The sequence below is a fragment of the Nicotiana tomentosiformis genome, chromosome 1 (genome assembly GCF_000390325.3).
Source record: "Nicotiana tomentosiformis chromosome 1, ASM39032v3, whole genome shotgun sequence".
In the NCBI taxonomy this organism is placed as follows: Eukaryota; Viridiplantae; Streptophyta; class Magnoliopsida; order Solanales; family Solanaceae; genus Nicotiana; species Nicotiana tomentosiformis.
Window position 1 is genome coordinate 92295504 of NC_090812.1, and position 14236 is coordinate 92309739.

Genomic DNA, 14236 nt, shown 5'->3' on the forward strand with positions numbered 1-14236 from the left:
TAGGCTTGAATTGGGGTATGATTCGTGGTTTTAGCGTTGTTTGATGTGATTTGAGATTTTGACTAAGTTCGTTTGATATATTAGGATTTGTTCGTATATTTTGTTGAGGTCCCGGGGGCCTCGGGTGAGTTTCGGATGGTTAACGGATAAATTTTTAGACTTGGAGTGTTGTTGGAAATTTTCTCATATCTGTATCTAGTTTCCTTCTACGCGATCGCATGAGAAGGTCTGCGATCGCGTAGGCTTAGCTGGGGCAGTGAAAAAATTTTCCTTCGCGATCGCGTGAAGAGGAATGCGATCGCGTGGCTCTGGGATTTTGTGATTCGCGAACACGTGGCTAAGGTCGCGTTCGCGTAGAGGAAATGGAGTGGAAGTGGAGGTCACGCGTTTGTGCTTCGCGATCGCGTGGACAAGTCCGCGATCGCGTAGGTCTGTGAAGTTGAGCTTCGCGATCGCGTGGACAGGTCCGCGATCGCATAAGGTTAAAATTGGTCAGGGGCAAACTGTGCTTCGCGATCGTGTGAGATTGTCCGCGATCGCATAGAGCAAATGTCTAGGTAGAGAGTTTAAGTTCTGAAAATCGTCCCATTTTCTATTTTTGACGAATTGGAGCTCGGAAAGAGGCAATTTTAGGGAGATTTTCAAGAAAAACAATGGGATAAGTGTTCTTAACTCAATATTGGTCAAATTACCCGAATCCATAGTTGTTTTTAACATTTAATCGGTGATTTAAGTTGGAAAATTATGAAAACCCTCTTGGTTTAATTTGAAGATTTGAGGGTCGAGTTGATGTCGGAATTTGATAAAATTTGTATGGTTGGACTCGTGGTTGAACGGGCGTTCATATTTTATAACTTTTGTCGGGTTCCGAGATGTGGGTCCCAAGGGTGATTTTTGGGTGCTATTTCGAATTTTGTTAGAAAATTAGTATTTTCATATGGAATTAATTCCTATTAATTGTATTGACTTGATCGAATTATTTGTGACTAGATTCGAGGTGTTTGGAGACCGATTCGTGAGGCAAAGGCATAGCAGAATAAAGAATTTTATTGTTTGAGGTGAGTAACAGTTCTAAATCTGGTTCTGAGGGTATGAAACCTCGGATTTTGTGTTATGTGATTGGTTTTGAGGTAACGCACATGTTAGGTGACGGGCGTGTGGACGTACACCGTAGAAATTACGACTTGATCAAATTCCATGGAACTATGTAGTTGAATAATCTGTGATTATCTGTACATTCTCCATGTATTAGAGAAATTGAACCACAAATCATGTTTAGATTATGTGTTGACACTATAAGGACCCACAGAGGTTGTGTACATGTTGAATTATCTGCTAAATTATTATTTCGTACTCAATCACAATTTACTTATTTATTTTATCTAAGTCTATATTGTTCATTATTGATGCATCATATCATTGTTGTTTGGGCTGATTATCATGATTATTGAGAGCCCGAGAGACTAGAGAGATTTATGACTGAGTGAGGCCAAGGGCCTGATTGTGAGATATTATACTATAGCACGTGAGTTGTCCGTGCGGATCCATATATTGATACTATAGCACGTGAGTTGTCCGTGCAGATCCAGATATTGATACTATAGCACGTGAGTTATCCGTGCAACACGTGAGTTGTCCGTACGGATCCAGATATTGATACTATAACACGTGAGTTGTCTATGCATCATGTGAGTTGTGCGTGCGGATTCATATATTATACTATAGCACGTGAGTTGTCCGTGTAGCACGTGAGTTGTCCGTGCGGATTATAGCGCTTGGGCTGAAGGATCCCCTCCGGAGTCTGTACACACCCCTAGTGAACACAGGTACCTACTGAGTGCGAGTTCTGAGTGATGTGTGAATGGAATGGCTAAGTGACTGTGGTCCTGAGAGGATGGATTGATTTCATTATTGTTGTACTTCAGTTTGTCATAAATTACTGTTTGGGCATTAAATGTTGAATTTGAAAGCATGCCTACCTTCTTATGTTGGAAATTACTGTAATTGGACTTAACTGTAAAGCTCGTCACTACTTTCAGTCCTTTATTTAGTATTGTTACTTGCTGAGTTGGTTGTACACATATTACACCCTGCACCTCGTGTGCAGATCCAGGTGCTTCCGGATACGGCGGCTGTTAGATCTCAGAGTGTTATTAGTTGGAGACTATCAAGGTAGTTGATTGGCGTCCGCTGACCTTGACTCTCTTCCTTTCAGTTATTGTACTGTTCTACATTTTCAGACAGTATTTTTATCAGTCAAACTTTGTTACCATTTAGATACTCATGTACTCAGTGACACCGGGTTTTGGGAGTGTATTTATATCTGTATGTGTGAGATTTTTCTACTGAATTTAAATATTATATTTTCAAACTTAAGAGGAATTGTGGTTTATTGAGGTTGTCGGCTTGTCTAGTATTGAGATAGGCGCCATCACGACAGGTTAGGATTTTGGGTCATGACAGATCTAAATCTGACTTTCTCCTTCTTTAGATTCACGAAAATTCGCTAGGAAAAACAAAGTTTCGACCTTTTTTGAGATGTAAATCTGATTTTTCTTCAGATTCAAGTCACAAAGTTTAAATTCGTTAATGTTGAGAAAAATGAAACTTCGCCGAAAAAAATAAAGTTTCGCCGGAAATGTTATTATTCAAATTTTTCTTCTTCTTAATGTTAATTTTGTTACTATTAAAAGATCCAAATATTGTTCAAGAGAAGATGGAGGTAACAAAGTTTTTCTTTCTTGTTCTTGCTATTTTTGGACAACTCGCAAGATTTTTATTATTTTTTGGGCTGAGGAGATAGCGATGAGTCCAGCTTACATGATGTTTTTGTGCTTCTGTGCGTGAGTTATTTGGTGGTGTTGGGGCTGCTCGTTTTTAGACTTAAAGGGGTTGCTGGACATGGTTATTTTGGATGTTACAGTGAAGCTTGGTAAAGCTCACATGATTTTAATTGACAGGATATGGTGGAATGAGAAGATAGAGAAGTGAGAGAAAGAAAGTTACTTTATTTTTTTATTTTTTCTCTGTTGACATTTATTCTTTGGGACCCATAACAATAACATCTTACGCTCTCTAAAGAGGTGGGCAACACACACTATGCAACTTAAGATGAAGTATCTAAGTGAAAAGGGAGAACAACTTTAAGGGGCTGTCGATGTATTCTGACGCTATAAATCATTGCATAAAGGTAAATTGTTTTCAAATAAGGAAAGAAGTCACTATTTTTTACACAAACTAAATATGAAATAAGTTCACATAAATTGAAACGGATGGAAATAATAAGCTAATCCTCTGTATAGATTTTTCTTGTCTTAAAAAGGGGGGAAAAAGAAAATACAAAAAGAAAAACACATTTACAGAAAGACAAAGGGCCAAATATACCCCTCTACTTTCGAAAATGGTCTAAGAATACTCCTCGTTATACTATTGGGTTATCTATACCCCTTCAGTCATACTTTGGGTTCAAATATACCCCTCATTTAAACGGAGGGACACATGTCATCGTCATGTTGGTCAATTCTAAATATCTCCTAATTAATTAAAAAGACTCATTACCCATACCCGAAAAGTAATTTTTTAAAGCAATTTTTTTTTGTAAAAACTGAAAAAAACTGAAATTATTTTTACTAAAAAACTGAAAAAACGAAAATATTTTTTTTTTCCAGTTTTTACAAAACAACTGTAAAATATTTTTTAAAATAATATTTTTATAAAAACTGAAAAGTAATTTTCTAAAGCAATTAGAAACTGGAAAAAACTGAAATATTTTGAACTAAAAACTGGAAAAAAAAAGAAAATATTTATTTTTTCAGTTTTTACAAAAATATTGCTTTACATTTTTTTTTCCAGTTTTTACAAAAATATTATTTTAGAAAATATTTTTCAGTTTTTTTAAAGCAGTTTTTTTTTGTAAAAACTGAAAAAAAAAATTCATTTTTTTTCAGTTTTTAGTAAAAACAATCCTAGTATTTTCAGTTTTTACAAAAAAAATTGCTTTTCAGTTTTTACAAAAATATTGTTTTAGAAAATATTTTTTATTTTTTTCTAAAGCAGTTTTTTTGTAAAAACTGAAAAAAAAATATTTTCGTTTTTTTTAGTTTTTAGTAAAAATAATTTCAGTTTTTTCCTGTTTTTACAAAAAAAAATTGCTTTAAAAAATTATTTTTCGGATATGGGTAATGATTCTTTTTAATTAATTAGGAGATTTTTGGAATTGACTAACAGGATGATGACACGTGTCCCTCTGTTTAAATAAGGGGTATATTTGAACCAAAGTATGACTGAAGAAGTATAAATAACCCAATAGTATAACGATGTATATTGTTAAATCATTTTGAAATTACAGGGTTATATTTGGCCCTTTGCCGTTTACGGAATACGGGTAACAGTTGTATGGTGAGAGAAGAGTGTAGTTGTCTGTGGTGGAGGCGCTCAGATTTATTTACCTATAAAAAGAACAGAACTCCTCTACCCTATAACTCATCTTCATTAGGGATTTGCCCTCTGAATCTGAAAGAGGCGTATTTCACGTTTGTGCGTGAATCTGACAACCCTTTTTTATCATTAAATCTATTTTTATTTCATGGGTTGTGTTTGTTAGATTCACGCACAAACTCGTAATATGTCTTTTCCTATCTTTGTGCTTTGGTAAAAGGGAAAACGATTTCAACTTTACAATTGCAGGTGTGGTTATGACCTGTTTTCCCATCTGGGTTATTGCATATATTTTTATGTTTTTACTGATTTGATTAATTCTTTGTAGTTTATAGGGAGAAAGCCTGTTTGCAGAAATGCTATGTACTATAGACCCGAAACATTTAGGGGTAAGTCTTTTTATATAATGAATGCTTCAAATCTGCAGATGCTCTTTAGATTAGAATTCATGATACTTTCATTTGTTTGTTTTTTTATTTTGTAGCTTGATTTCTTGCATATGAACTAGTAGTGAATATATTGGGTGGTAGAGTGAGCTTATTAAAATGTTTGTTTTGTATTTTCTTACTTATAGATCTGAATAGAACGGAATGGGTACAAAGGATTATAGTTGACTCAACTAATTTTGATTGATATTTTTAGCTTGCTTCAGTTTATTGTCCGTAGGGATGGCAAGCGGTGCGTCGCGGGTTCTATCTTAACCCGCAAAATTTCAACCTGCCCCGCATAGCTCTTTTAACCCGCATCCACCCGCCCCGCACCACACCCGCATCCACTCGCCCCGCCCTGCAACCTTTTTTCCTTTCAATTTGTCTTATTTTTATTTCAATTATAAGCATATTTAATCTAAACAATAACCATTTAAATTCAGAATCAAGCATTCAAAGTGATTATTTAGCACCATAATATAATTCAAAGTGTCTTATTATAGATTTTCTATTCTCAAATGCCAAATACATAGTCTTTTTACCGGTTATATTTTGAAAATGTATAATTTAATATAAAAAAAATTAAAAAAAGGGAATAGACAATAGTAACAGATGAAGGATGTCGCAAGGCAAAAAAACCATTCTTTCCATATCATTGAGAATCAGAATCTTAAGCTTAAAATTCCACACAGGGATGCGATACACATCCCAATTTTCAATTCAAGAACTGATACTCAAAATCCCAGTTCTATAAACTTCAAAAACTTGTATAGAAGGGAGATACTAACAACAAATTACAAAAGCTATTTACTAAAAGGTCGACTTGTCAGAAAAAACTAAAGCATTTTGTTCATTTCAGTAAAGATCCTATTAATTCATCATTCATCCATCACAAATGAAGGAAAAGTGAGAATAATTTCAATAACATCAACCACAGGAACTTGAAAAGCAGTAACTTCGTAAAAAATTTAAATCCATATCCGCACCCACAAAAAAATAAATTTATTTTATTTTAACCCGCCCCGCACCCTCATAAGTATAAACCCGCACCGCCCCATATATGTCTAAACCCGCATCCGCCCGCCGAATTGCCATCCCTAATTGTCCACCAAGGTAATTCCATTAAACAATTTAAAAATAGCACTTGGCCGATAAACTGACGATGGTCACATATTTTATAAATTAATAGAGGTTCACTGATTTTCAACTGAAATAAGAAAAAACTGGGGAATGTAGTTTCTTGCCAATCCCGACTTAAAAAGGAATACTGATATTTCACTTCTCCCGCGATATAAACATCTCTTCTTTGGCACAAAGAGTTCAACAATACCTAAACAGGTTTAGAAAATCATAGAATAATTACCATAACAACTTCTTTATTAGTTTCAAAAAGTCCATTCATTAATCATTTAATCCATCTTTAGATTAGTGAGTGAAGTGCTATTTGGGATTAGTTAATGGTTCATGCTTATCCCTATTAAGATTTCCTTTCCTCTTATTTACTTGGGGCTTAACTAAGTGACTGCTCTATAAATTTCGAAAATTTGATGTTAATGATTTGAAGATAGCTCAAAGTGAAACGCTCATAACTACGCAATGAGAATATATTGCTATAAAGATTCACAGTCAAGTAAAGCAATCACGTTAAACATGTCATGGGATGGCTGTGGCACTTACAACTTCAAATTCACGATTTCGTAATTTTTTTCTTCAGCTTAAATGAAATAATGCATATTGACTATTGAGCATTGGCACATTCAGCTTACTTAAACAACTTGGACATACTTTTATAGAGAAAGTGGGTGATTTTGGTGTTAGCTGTTTTGTAGAGTAAAATCCAACAAGAATTAATGAGCTAAACCTCAGATTCTCAGCCTATGCTTCACTAACTTCTGTTTTTTTTATGAAGAAAGCTTCACTAACTTCTGTTACTGCCTAAATTGTGAAAAACACAGTAGGGATAGTTGTTTCCATAACTGCATCTGGTTTTAATATGCAGCATGGCCGGTATCTTCCTACCTCATATCATTAACTCTTAGGTGTACTCAGTCTAATGAATTGATTCTAGAATTACTTTACAGCTCATTACGCTTCAGAAGCAATTGAATCATAGAATAACTCTTATGTGTGTCTTTAACAAGTGCATATTCCCTCTGAGTGTGCAAGTCCTGGTTTGGTGCGTATGGTTCAACATGTGTACGTTAAGACAAATGGAAGATCCATATAATTGCTATAGGTCTGATTCTCTAGGCAGGTATAATTAAAGATTTGTTTTTATAAGCAGGAAGGCGTTTTATATGCTTGAATTTTTGGTATCTAGCTGTTTTTGAGACATGAGCATAAACAGTGACTTGGATTTTGAATCAGTTTCTGCTGTTCTTGAGTACATCTCATTACTATTAGAGTTAAATGGATGAACTTCTCTGAGGTTCTGCCGGATCTTCTTTTTCTTCTATTTTTGCACAATAAAGTAACAACAGGATGCATGGGTTACCCTGAAGTGTGGGTTTGTTTGTTTTGTAAGCTACAGAAAGGAAACAGCGTAAAGCATTATGTAAAAAGACGAATGCTAGTCATTTAAGCTATCATACTTTGATAATAAGCAGTGAACAGAGAGGGAGAAAAAGAAGTAATTCACTATTGAGCTGTGAAATGGAAATATTAAGTGGGATATGTTATCATGATGTCAAAGTTGGAGGCTAGCAGGTTCCTTTTTCATGTCAAACATATTTCAGTTTTATTTTTGGAGCACTTGGTACTTTTTTGTGTTTCTTTTGTCAGTTAAGTTAGTAGGGTTCTTTGATTTGCTCTGTGACACTAGCTCATGGTCTGAAATGAAAGGTAAGGGGAAAAACTGAAAGAAAAGAGGGCAACTCTTTAGATAGTTTGAAGCTGAGATTGTGTGCTTGAGTTATCGAAGGAAAAAAATTAATCATTCTACTTAACTCCTCTTATCTCCGTTGGTACTATATGTTTAGCATGTCATTGATCCTTTGTTCCTAATGGACACTAATTGATCACAATAAGAGGAGATGAAGGCACTGTTATGATAATGAATTTCCATCAGCTGTATGAAATTGTGTTAAAGGGAGAGTTGTTCAGTTACCGTCAGAAATATGTGCAGCAGGGGAATATGCTTACTGCTCCGCATTCGGGAGCTCAACAATAAATGGTTGGGAAGAAATTGATGATTCAATAAGGTAAATTCACTAGCATTGAAAAATAAAAGAATGATTCTGGGCATTCTTCAGCTTAGGAAGTCATTCAATATGGTTGCAACATTCTTAACAAACCCTTTCTTGTTGGTCTTTTCCTCTTCAGGCAGGTGCGCTCCTTGAAGTACTCCCGAAAGATGATGCTTGCAATAGGTTCCATTCTGTTCAAATGCCCTGTAGAGTTCAAGGAAAAGTTTAAGCATGACGTCACTGCCATCCATTTGCTTCCTAAAGTTCAACAGAATGTAGTGAGCCCTTGTCCTAAAGTATCCCTCTACAAAATCTTGTAAGTTCAAAGGGGGTTCCCTCAGCATATAAAGCATGCCCTTGCATGTCAAGGTTAAGGCTTTCTTGTATTTGAGCCATTCTAAGTTGTTGGATTCTCGCAAACCTTCTCCACCACCAGGATTTAAGAGGTTGGCACTCAAGACTGAAGTTTGAATAGCTGTGAGCACTTGCAATATGTCAGACTTCTGTAGATTCCACTTGTCTTGAACACCGCAGTACCAGTTAGTCACCGAGTTCCCATATTCCAAGAGGCTAAGGGAAACCTTGCCCTTGGGATCCAAGTAGGAATTCAAGTCAAGGTCATAAGAATGGTAGTGAATCCTTGGAGGACAATTAGGGTAATTTCTTGGAAAAAGTATGTCGAAGAAGAAGAGGCCATGGGCATAAGGCGTATCGGGTGGACCAACTATGACTGCTCTCATAAGATCAATCCTCTTCTCATAAGACCTAACAAGAATGGAACTTGGAAGTTTGTTCTCCAACGAAAGCCATTCGTTTTCAATCCGTTGGTGAAAGGTACTTCCCGATACCAAGTTTTTGAAATTTCTGTCATACGTTAAAAAATGGTGATCATAGGGAGGATGAGGAAGTAGGTCAAATTTCTTGATCTGCTTAAACCTCTGCTCAACGTCATCTAAAATCTCTTCTATTTCCCCATAAGACTTGTTTGCCTCATCCATCTCTTTTGTTTCTAGTGGTGCTTATTATGGAGCGCCGTTGAAAGCAACTATTTTTCTGGTATATGTTCTCTGGAAAACCAAGAAATTATCCTATTTATTTGTTCAGTGCAAACTCCCGAACAGATTACTGTGTTAGAATTCTTTTTCTACTATGATTCTAACAATTGTAATGTGCCCTTCTACCCCTGCACCAAGATTTTTGAATTATAGTAGGAGTGAGTACTTAATGACTTGGGACTCTATTTTAGGAAATTTTCTTTTACCATAACAGAATTTTCTTTTACATTGGTACTCCCTCCGTCGTCATGGCTACTAAAAATAGTTGTCTCAAATTATTTGTCATTTTAGAGGTTCAAGACAAAATTGATTGTTTTTTCTTTTTTAACCCTTAGTAATAATTATTCTTAAAGATAGAGATAATACATAAATAGAATAAATATTCAATGAAGAGATTATATCTTAAGACATAAACAAGGGTAGAATAGTCTAATTCCTTTCCTAATTAATATTTTTTAGGAGGCGTGTAAAAGAGAAACACTTAATATTTCTTAAGAGACGTGTAAAAGAGAAACATTTAATATTTCTTAAGAGACGTGTAAAAGAGAAACACATATTTGTTAAGAGACAGTGTAAAAGAGAAACACTATGAGACGGAGTGAGTAAAGAATACGTGAGCAAATAAGCCTCAACTAAAGTATGACATTCTACGTACTTCTTTTATCCTCTAACAATGGTTTAAATAATATTTATTTTCACCTCATTTATTACTTTAATCATAATAAAGTATATTGCATGTGTAGCCTTGTACGGCCTATCCTCATTCCTCGTCCTTTTCTCTTCTGACTAGAATTATCTCATTTTGTTAGAATTATGTAAATTTTATGAGGTGTGTTATTTTATCTTTATCTCAAATTTGTAAGTAAATATTTTTATCCCACGTTGTAATTCTGTAATAGTTTTGTATATATGTGTATATAATCGTGTATCACGATGAAAGCAAGCATTTTTCACGAACAAAACCTTTCAACTTCTCATCTAGTCATCTGTTATACACAACTTCTTCCTCTTTGCGGGAGCTTTGTTCCATTGTCTTTATTTCAAAACGGACCTGATAAAAAATGCAATAAATAACTAATTACTGACCACATTCGTTTTTGTTAGGGCAAATGGCCAAATATACCCCTGTACTATGAGAAAAAGTTTAAATATACTTTTCGTTATACTTTAGGTTCAAATATACCCTTGCTGTAATTCAAATATACCCCTCTTTTGTTAAGTTTGTCCAAGGTGGACATCCAATCCTATGTGGCACTGCTATTTGATGAAGTGGATGCCACATGGCATGCCACCTCAGTGCCCCTAATCCATATATAAAAGACTAAAATTTGAAATACATTATTTTTCATGATAGCGGTAATGGTGGCGGAGGAAAAGAAAATTTTAGTGGCGGAAAAAAAATAGAAGCAAGGGGTATAATGGGTTAGGGGCGCCGAGGTGGCAAGCGATGTGACATTCATTTCATCAAATATCAGTGCCACGTAGGATTGGATATCCACTTTGGACAAATTTAACGGAAAAAGGGTATATTTGAACCAATAGTATAACGACAAGGGTATATTTAGACTCAAAGTATAACGAGGGTACATATAAACCTTTTTTGATAGTACATGGGTATATTTGGCACTCTTCCGTTCTTGTTATTACCTATTTAAAGGTTAAAGAAGAATTAATAGGTTTATACTTAAAAAAACATCGTAAATATTCTGAAGTAAAGCTATACTATCGAAAGGACTCATCTTTTAAAATTCATTCCCTCGCTTGAATTTCTGATAGACGATGGGCCTGGGTGAGAGAATAGAATTTGACTTCCGTGCTGAATCTATGTGAGAATTTTCATAAATCATTACAATTTAGAGCATATTAACTATAGTTTGTCTAATTATCAACTTGTATTACTTGTACTCAAACGCACAATAAATACAGCCGGTGTCAACTATATTCGTTCACGCCGCAAATACTTGTATCAACTGTATTTGTTTGCGTAACGAATACAACCAAGGCGAAATACATGGTGTATACAAATGATACAACTTATATCGACTGTATACATGAGTGTATACATAGTATATAACATGTATCAACTGTATTCGTTTGCGCAAAGAATACAACCAAGGCGAAATACAGAAATATAAAATACTGTCGAACTCAACACCTCCATTTACCAAGCGGTTGCACTAACAAACTGAGCAATGAGAGCTTGTTGCTCTGTTGTTTTTGTTAAATATTATTGATCTCTTGTTTCAGTACTACATGAGAATTTGCTATAAAATTCAAATATAGCTACAAACGATAAATTTTCTAAAAGTATAGCTACGAGTGGTAAATACAATATATATTTGGTGTGTCGCGTAATTTTTCCAATGACGAACCAAAAAGAAAAACGAATGAATCAGGGAAAATACAGAAAATTTGTGTTGACAGCAGACTTGGCTCTTAGGTCGGGTTGGCCCACAAAATAGGGCAAATCGATCCAGAAACATAAGGCCCATAGTCGGCCCATAGGACAAAAAAGGATGAGTCCTTATCAGGAGCTGCCACCGTGTCTTTGTTGGAAATACTATTGGAGCAGGTCTAGGGGTGTCAAACGGGTGGGTCGGGTCGGATATGAGATGAGTTAAAAATAGGTAATGAAAAAACGTATAAATTATCCGACCCGACCCATAGTTAATACAGATAAAAAACGGGTTAACCGACGGATAATATGACTTCTTGAATATGATCACTTTTGGGAGAATTTTTAGTCCTCCAAATTTAAAGCTTTATAAATGTAAAAGTTAAACATTTTAGTTATCTCTTGGTTATCCATTTTCTAAATGGATAATATAGTTGTTATTCATATTTGACTCGTTTTTAAAAAATTTATTATTCAATTTATTTTTTAGTGGATAATAACTATTTTCTTTTAATCATTTTGATTGAGGTCCATCTACTTACTAGTAAGCCCATTACCATTAGTTAACCTTTCACTTGAAATGAGAACGTTTTGATGACCAGATAGTACTACAACGACAAACGGACATGACCAAGATTCATGTGATAAACAACTCGATTCCTCTTTGGACTTTTGACATTTTTGTTGTTAATTACATGGGAATTGGGACAAAGCAGTGGCGAGACCTGTTTTACCTCACCGTTTGGAAAAACTTTTCGTGCTTAAGGAAGTTTCTTCATTTCCTGGTTAGAAATTGGTCGGCAGGTTCTGGATATTGGATAAGAATAGATTTAACGTCCCGACATACGTCTATCCAAGTGATCTCTAACTTTCGATGATTCAACAATGGCTTCTCAAACTTCACTACATTATATTATTTTCCCAAATCTGAAGATTTTTTCACTTAGATTACGCTACGTCACCAGAAGTAAGCTAGAGTTAATTATTAGTGAACCCAATACGTGTACCAGTTATCACAATACGTGTTGCACGTTCAAATGTGCCTCATATTTATTCTATCTGTTCTAATATATTTTTGCTGATGGCCGGTATGAGGTAGTAAGACTTGAACTTGTAAACTCTATCTATTCTAGCTCTTTTGTTTTTTCATTTTATTTTATTTGTGAACCCACAAGAATAAATAGAGACAAGTATACTGATATTGTCGGCAAGGTAGGTGCATTATTAAAGTATTATTCTAAAATGTAACATTGTAAATTAAAGTAGTTGGAGTTAACCTCTGCTTTAGTCGTCACAAACTCTTGCTTGCCAAGGTACATTAGTTAACAAAAACAAGCCTACTTGAACGTTCTCAAAGGTTATCAAACATTTTTTTAAAATAATATAATTGACAGTTCATGTAGGATTCAAGGATCAAAGAAGTTAAAAACCCTGCGTTGACACAAACCAGGCAAACTGAAAATTAAAACTTGAAAACAAATATCTAATAAAAGCTTAACTTAGTCACGTAGCTAATTTCTAAGTCCCCGGCAACGGCGCCAAAAACTTGTTGCGACCAAACACACTCACGCAAGTATACGCGGTCGTCAAGTAATAAAGTGACTAAAAGTCGGATGTCGAACCCACGAGGACTTATGATTAACTATTAACTAAATTAGACTATCCTAATTATCTAAACAAGAATTAAATCTAAAAATATTTTATTCTAAACTAATTAAATAAAAAAATATAAATAATGAACTTTGAACAGAGAAAGAGCAGATATTTTATGATATCAATGTAATGAAAACGATCTAGGGTTATGGGCTATCTAACAATCATATTGTATTCTTAAATTGAATTGACCGACTAATTTATCTAGCTTATTGGTTGACAGGGTTAATATTGCTCATAAGAATCTGTCGAGTTCTTACTCGCCTATTCAAGCTAACCTAACGCCTATATGTCTATGGAGTTAGAATCAACAAGAACGCATGTATAATTCCTGTAAATCAACCAAGCAAGGCCAATTAGGTATATGTCTATCCTAACCACGAATCTGTTCCCCGATGCCCGAGTTCAAGAACTTGCCCTACTCAATCCTATATGCAATATAGAATTCCCACTTTCGAGTTCAATTCTAGATTCGTAGATAATATTCAATTGGTGATCAAGCAATTAAATAATTAAGTGCAAGATTGAATAAATAAACTAATATGATAAATCAAGAAGTCAAAATCAATATCCGAATAACAATAGTCATGAAAGAACCACAACCCTAGAACGTGAAGTTTAGCTCCATATAGACATGGTAGCCAAACAACAAATCATACAAAGAAACATAAAAATTACTAAGTTTGGTGGGAGAAAGATGAAACTTGATGAATTCCAGCCTCCACAGCTTTTTCGTGGCTTTTTCCCTCTCCCCAATATGTTAGATAACCTAAAAGAGGCGTTTTTAGCTTATATATTGCGTACAAAAGTCGTGGGCCAAAGTTCTCCTATTTCTAATCCAAATCAGCTTCAGGAATTGATGTTAGGGTGGATGCGTCGCATCCACCTCGTCCTCCACTTCTCAGCTTCGCATGCTAGGGTAGATGCTTCGCATCCACCTCGTCCTCCACTTCTCAGCTTTGCCCAGATGCGGATGCTAAGGCGGATGCTATGGGCCGACTTCACTGTTAAAGGTGCACAAAATCTGATCTTTTTCTAGATTGGATGCGACGCATCCAATCTCTCTTCCTCTACCTAGAACAC

At 35.1% G+C, this 14236-nt stretch overlaps 1 protein-coding gene across 1 annotated transcript; it reads right to left on the reverse strand.

Annotated features, from left to right (window-relative positions):
* Positions 1-8097: 8097 nt before the first annotated feature.
* On the reverse strand, positions 8098-9214 carry LOC104091132 (probable ubiquitin-conjugating enzyme E2 24). The gene has a single exon (XM_033654768.2). The coding sequence runs from the start codon at positions 9046-9048 to the stop codon at positions 8113-8115; it is 936 nt and encodes a 311-aa protein (XP_033510659.1). The 5' UTR covers positions 9049-9214; the 3' UTR covers positions 8098-8112.
* Between the last annotated feature and the right edge of the window lie 5022 nt (positions 9215-14236).

Bases quoted from the DNA above. Each gene is read 5' to 3' on its own strand.
- LOC104091132 (XM_033654768.2), bottom strand. From the start codon at position 9,048: ATGGATGAGGCAAACAAGTCTTATGGGGAAATAGAAGAGATTTTAGAT.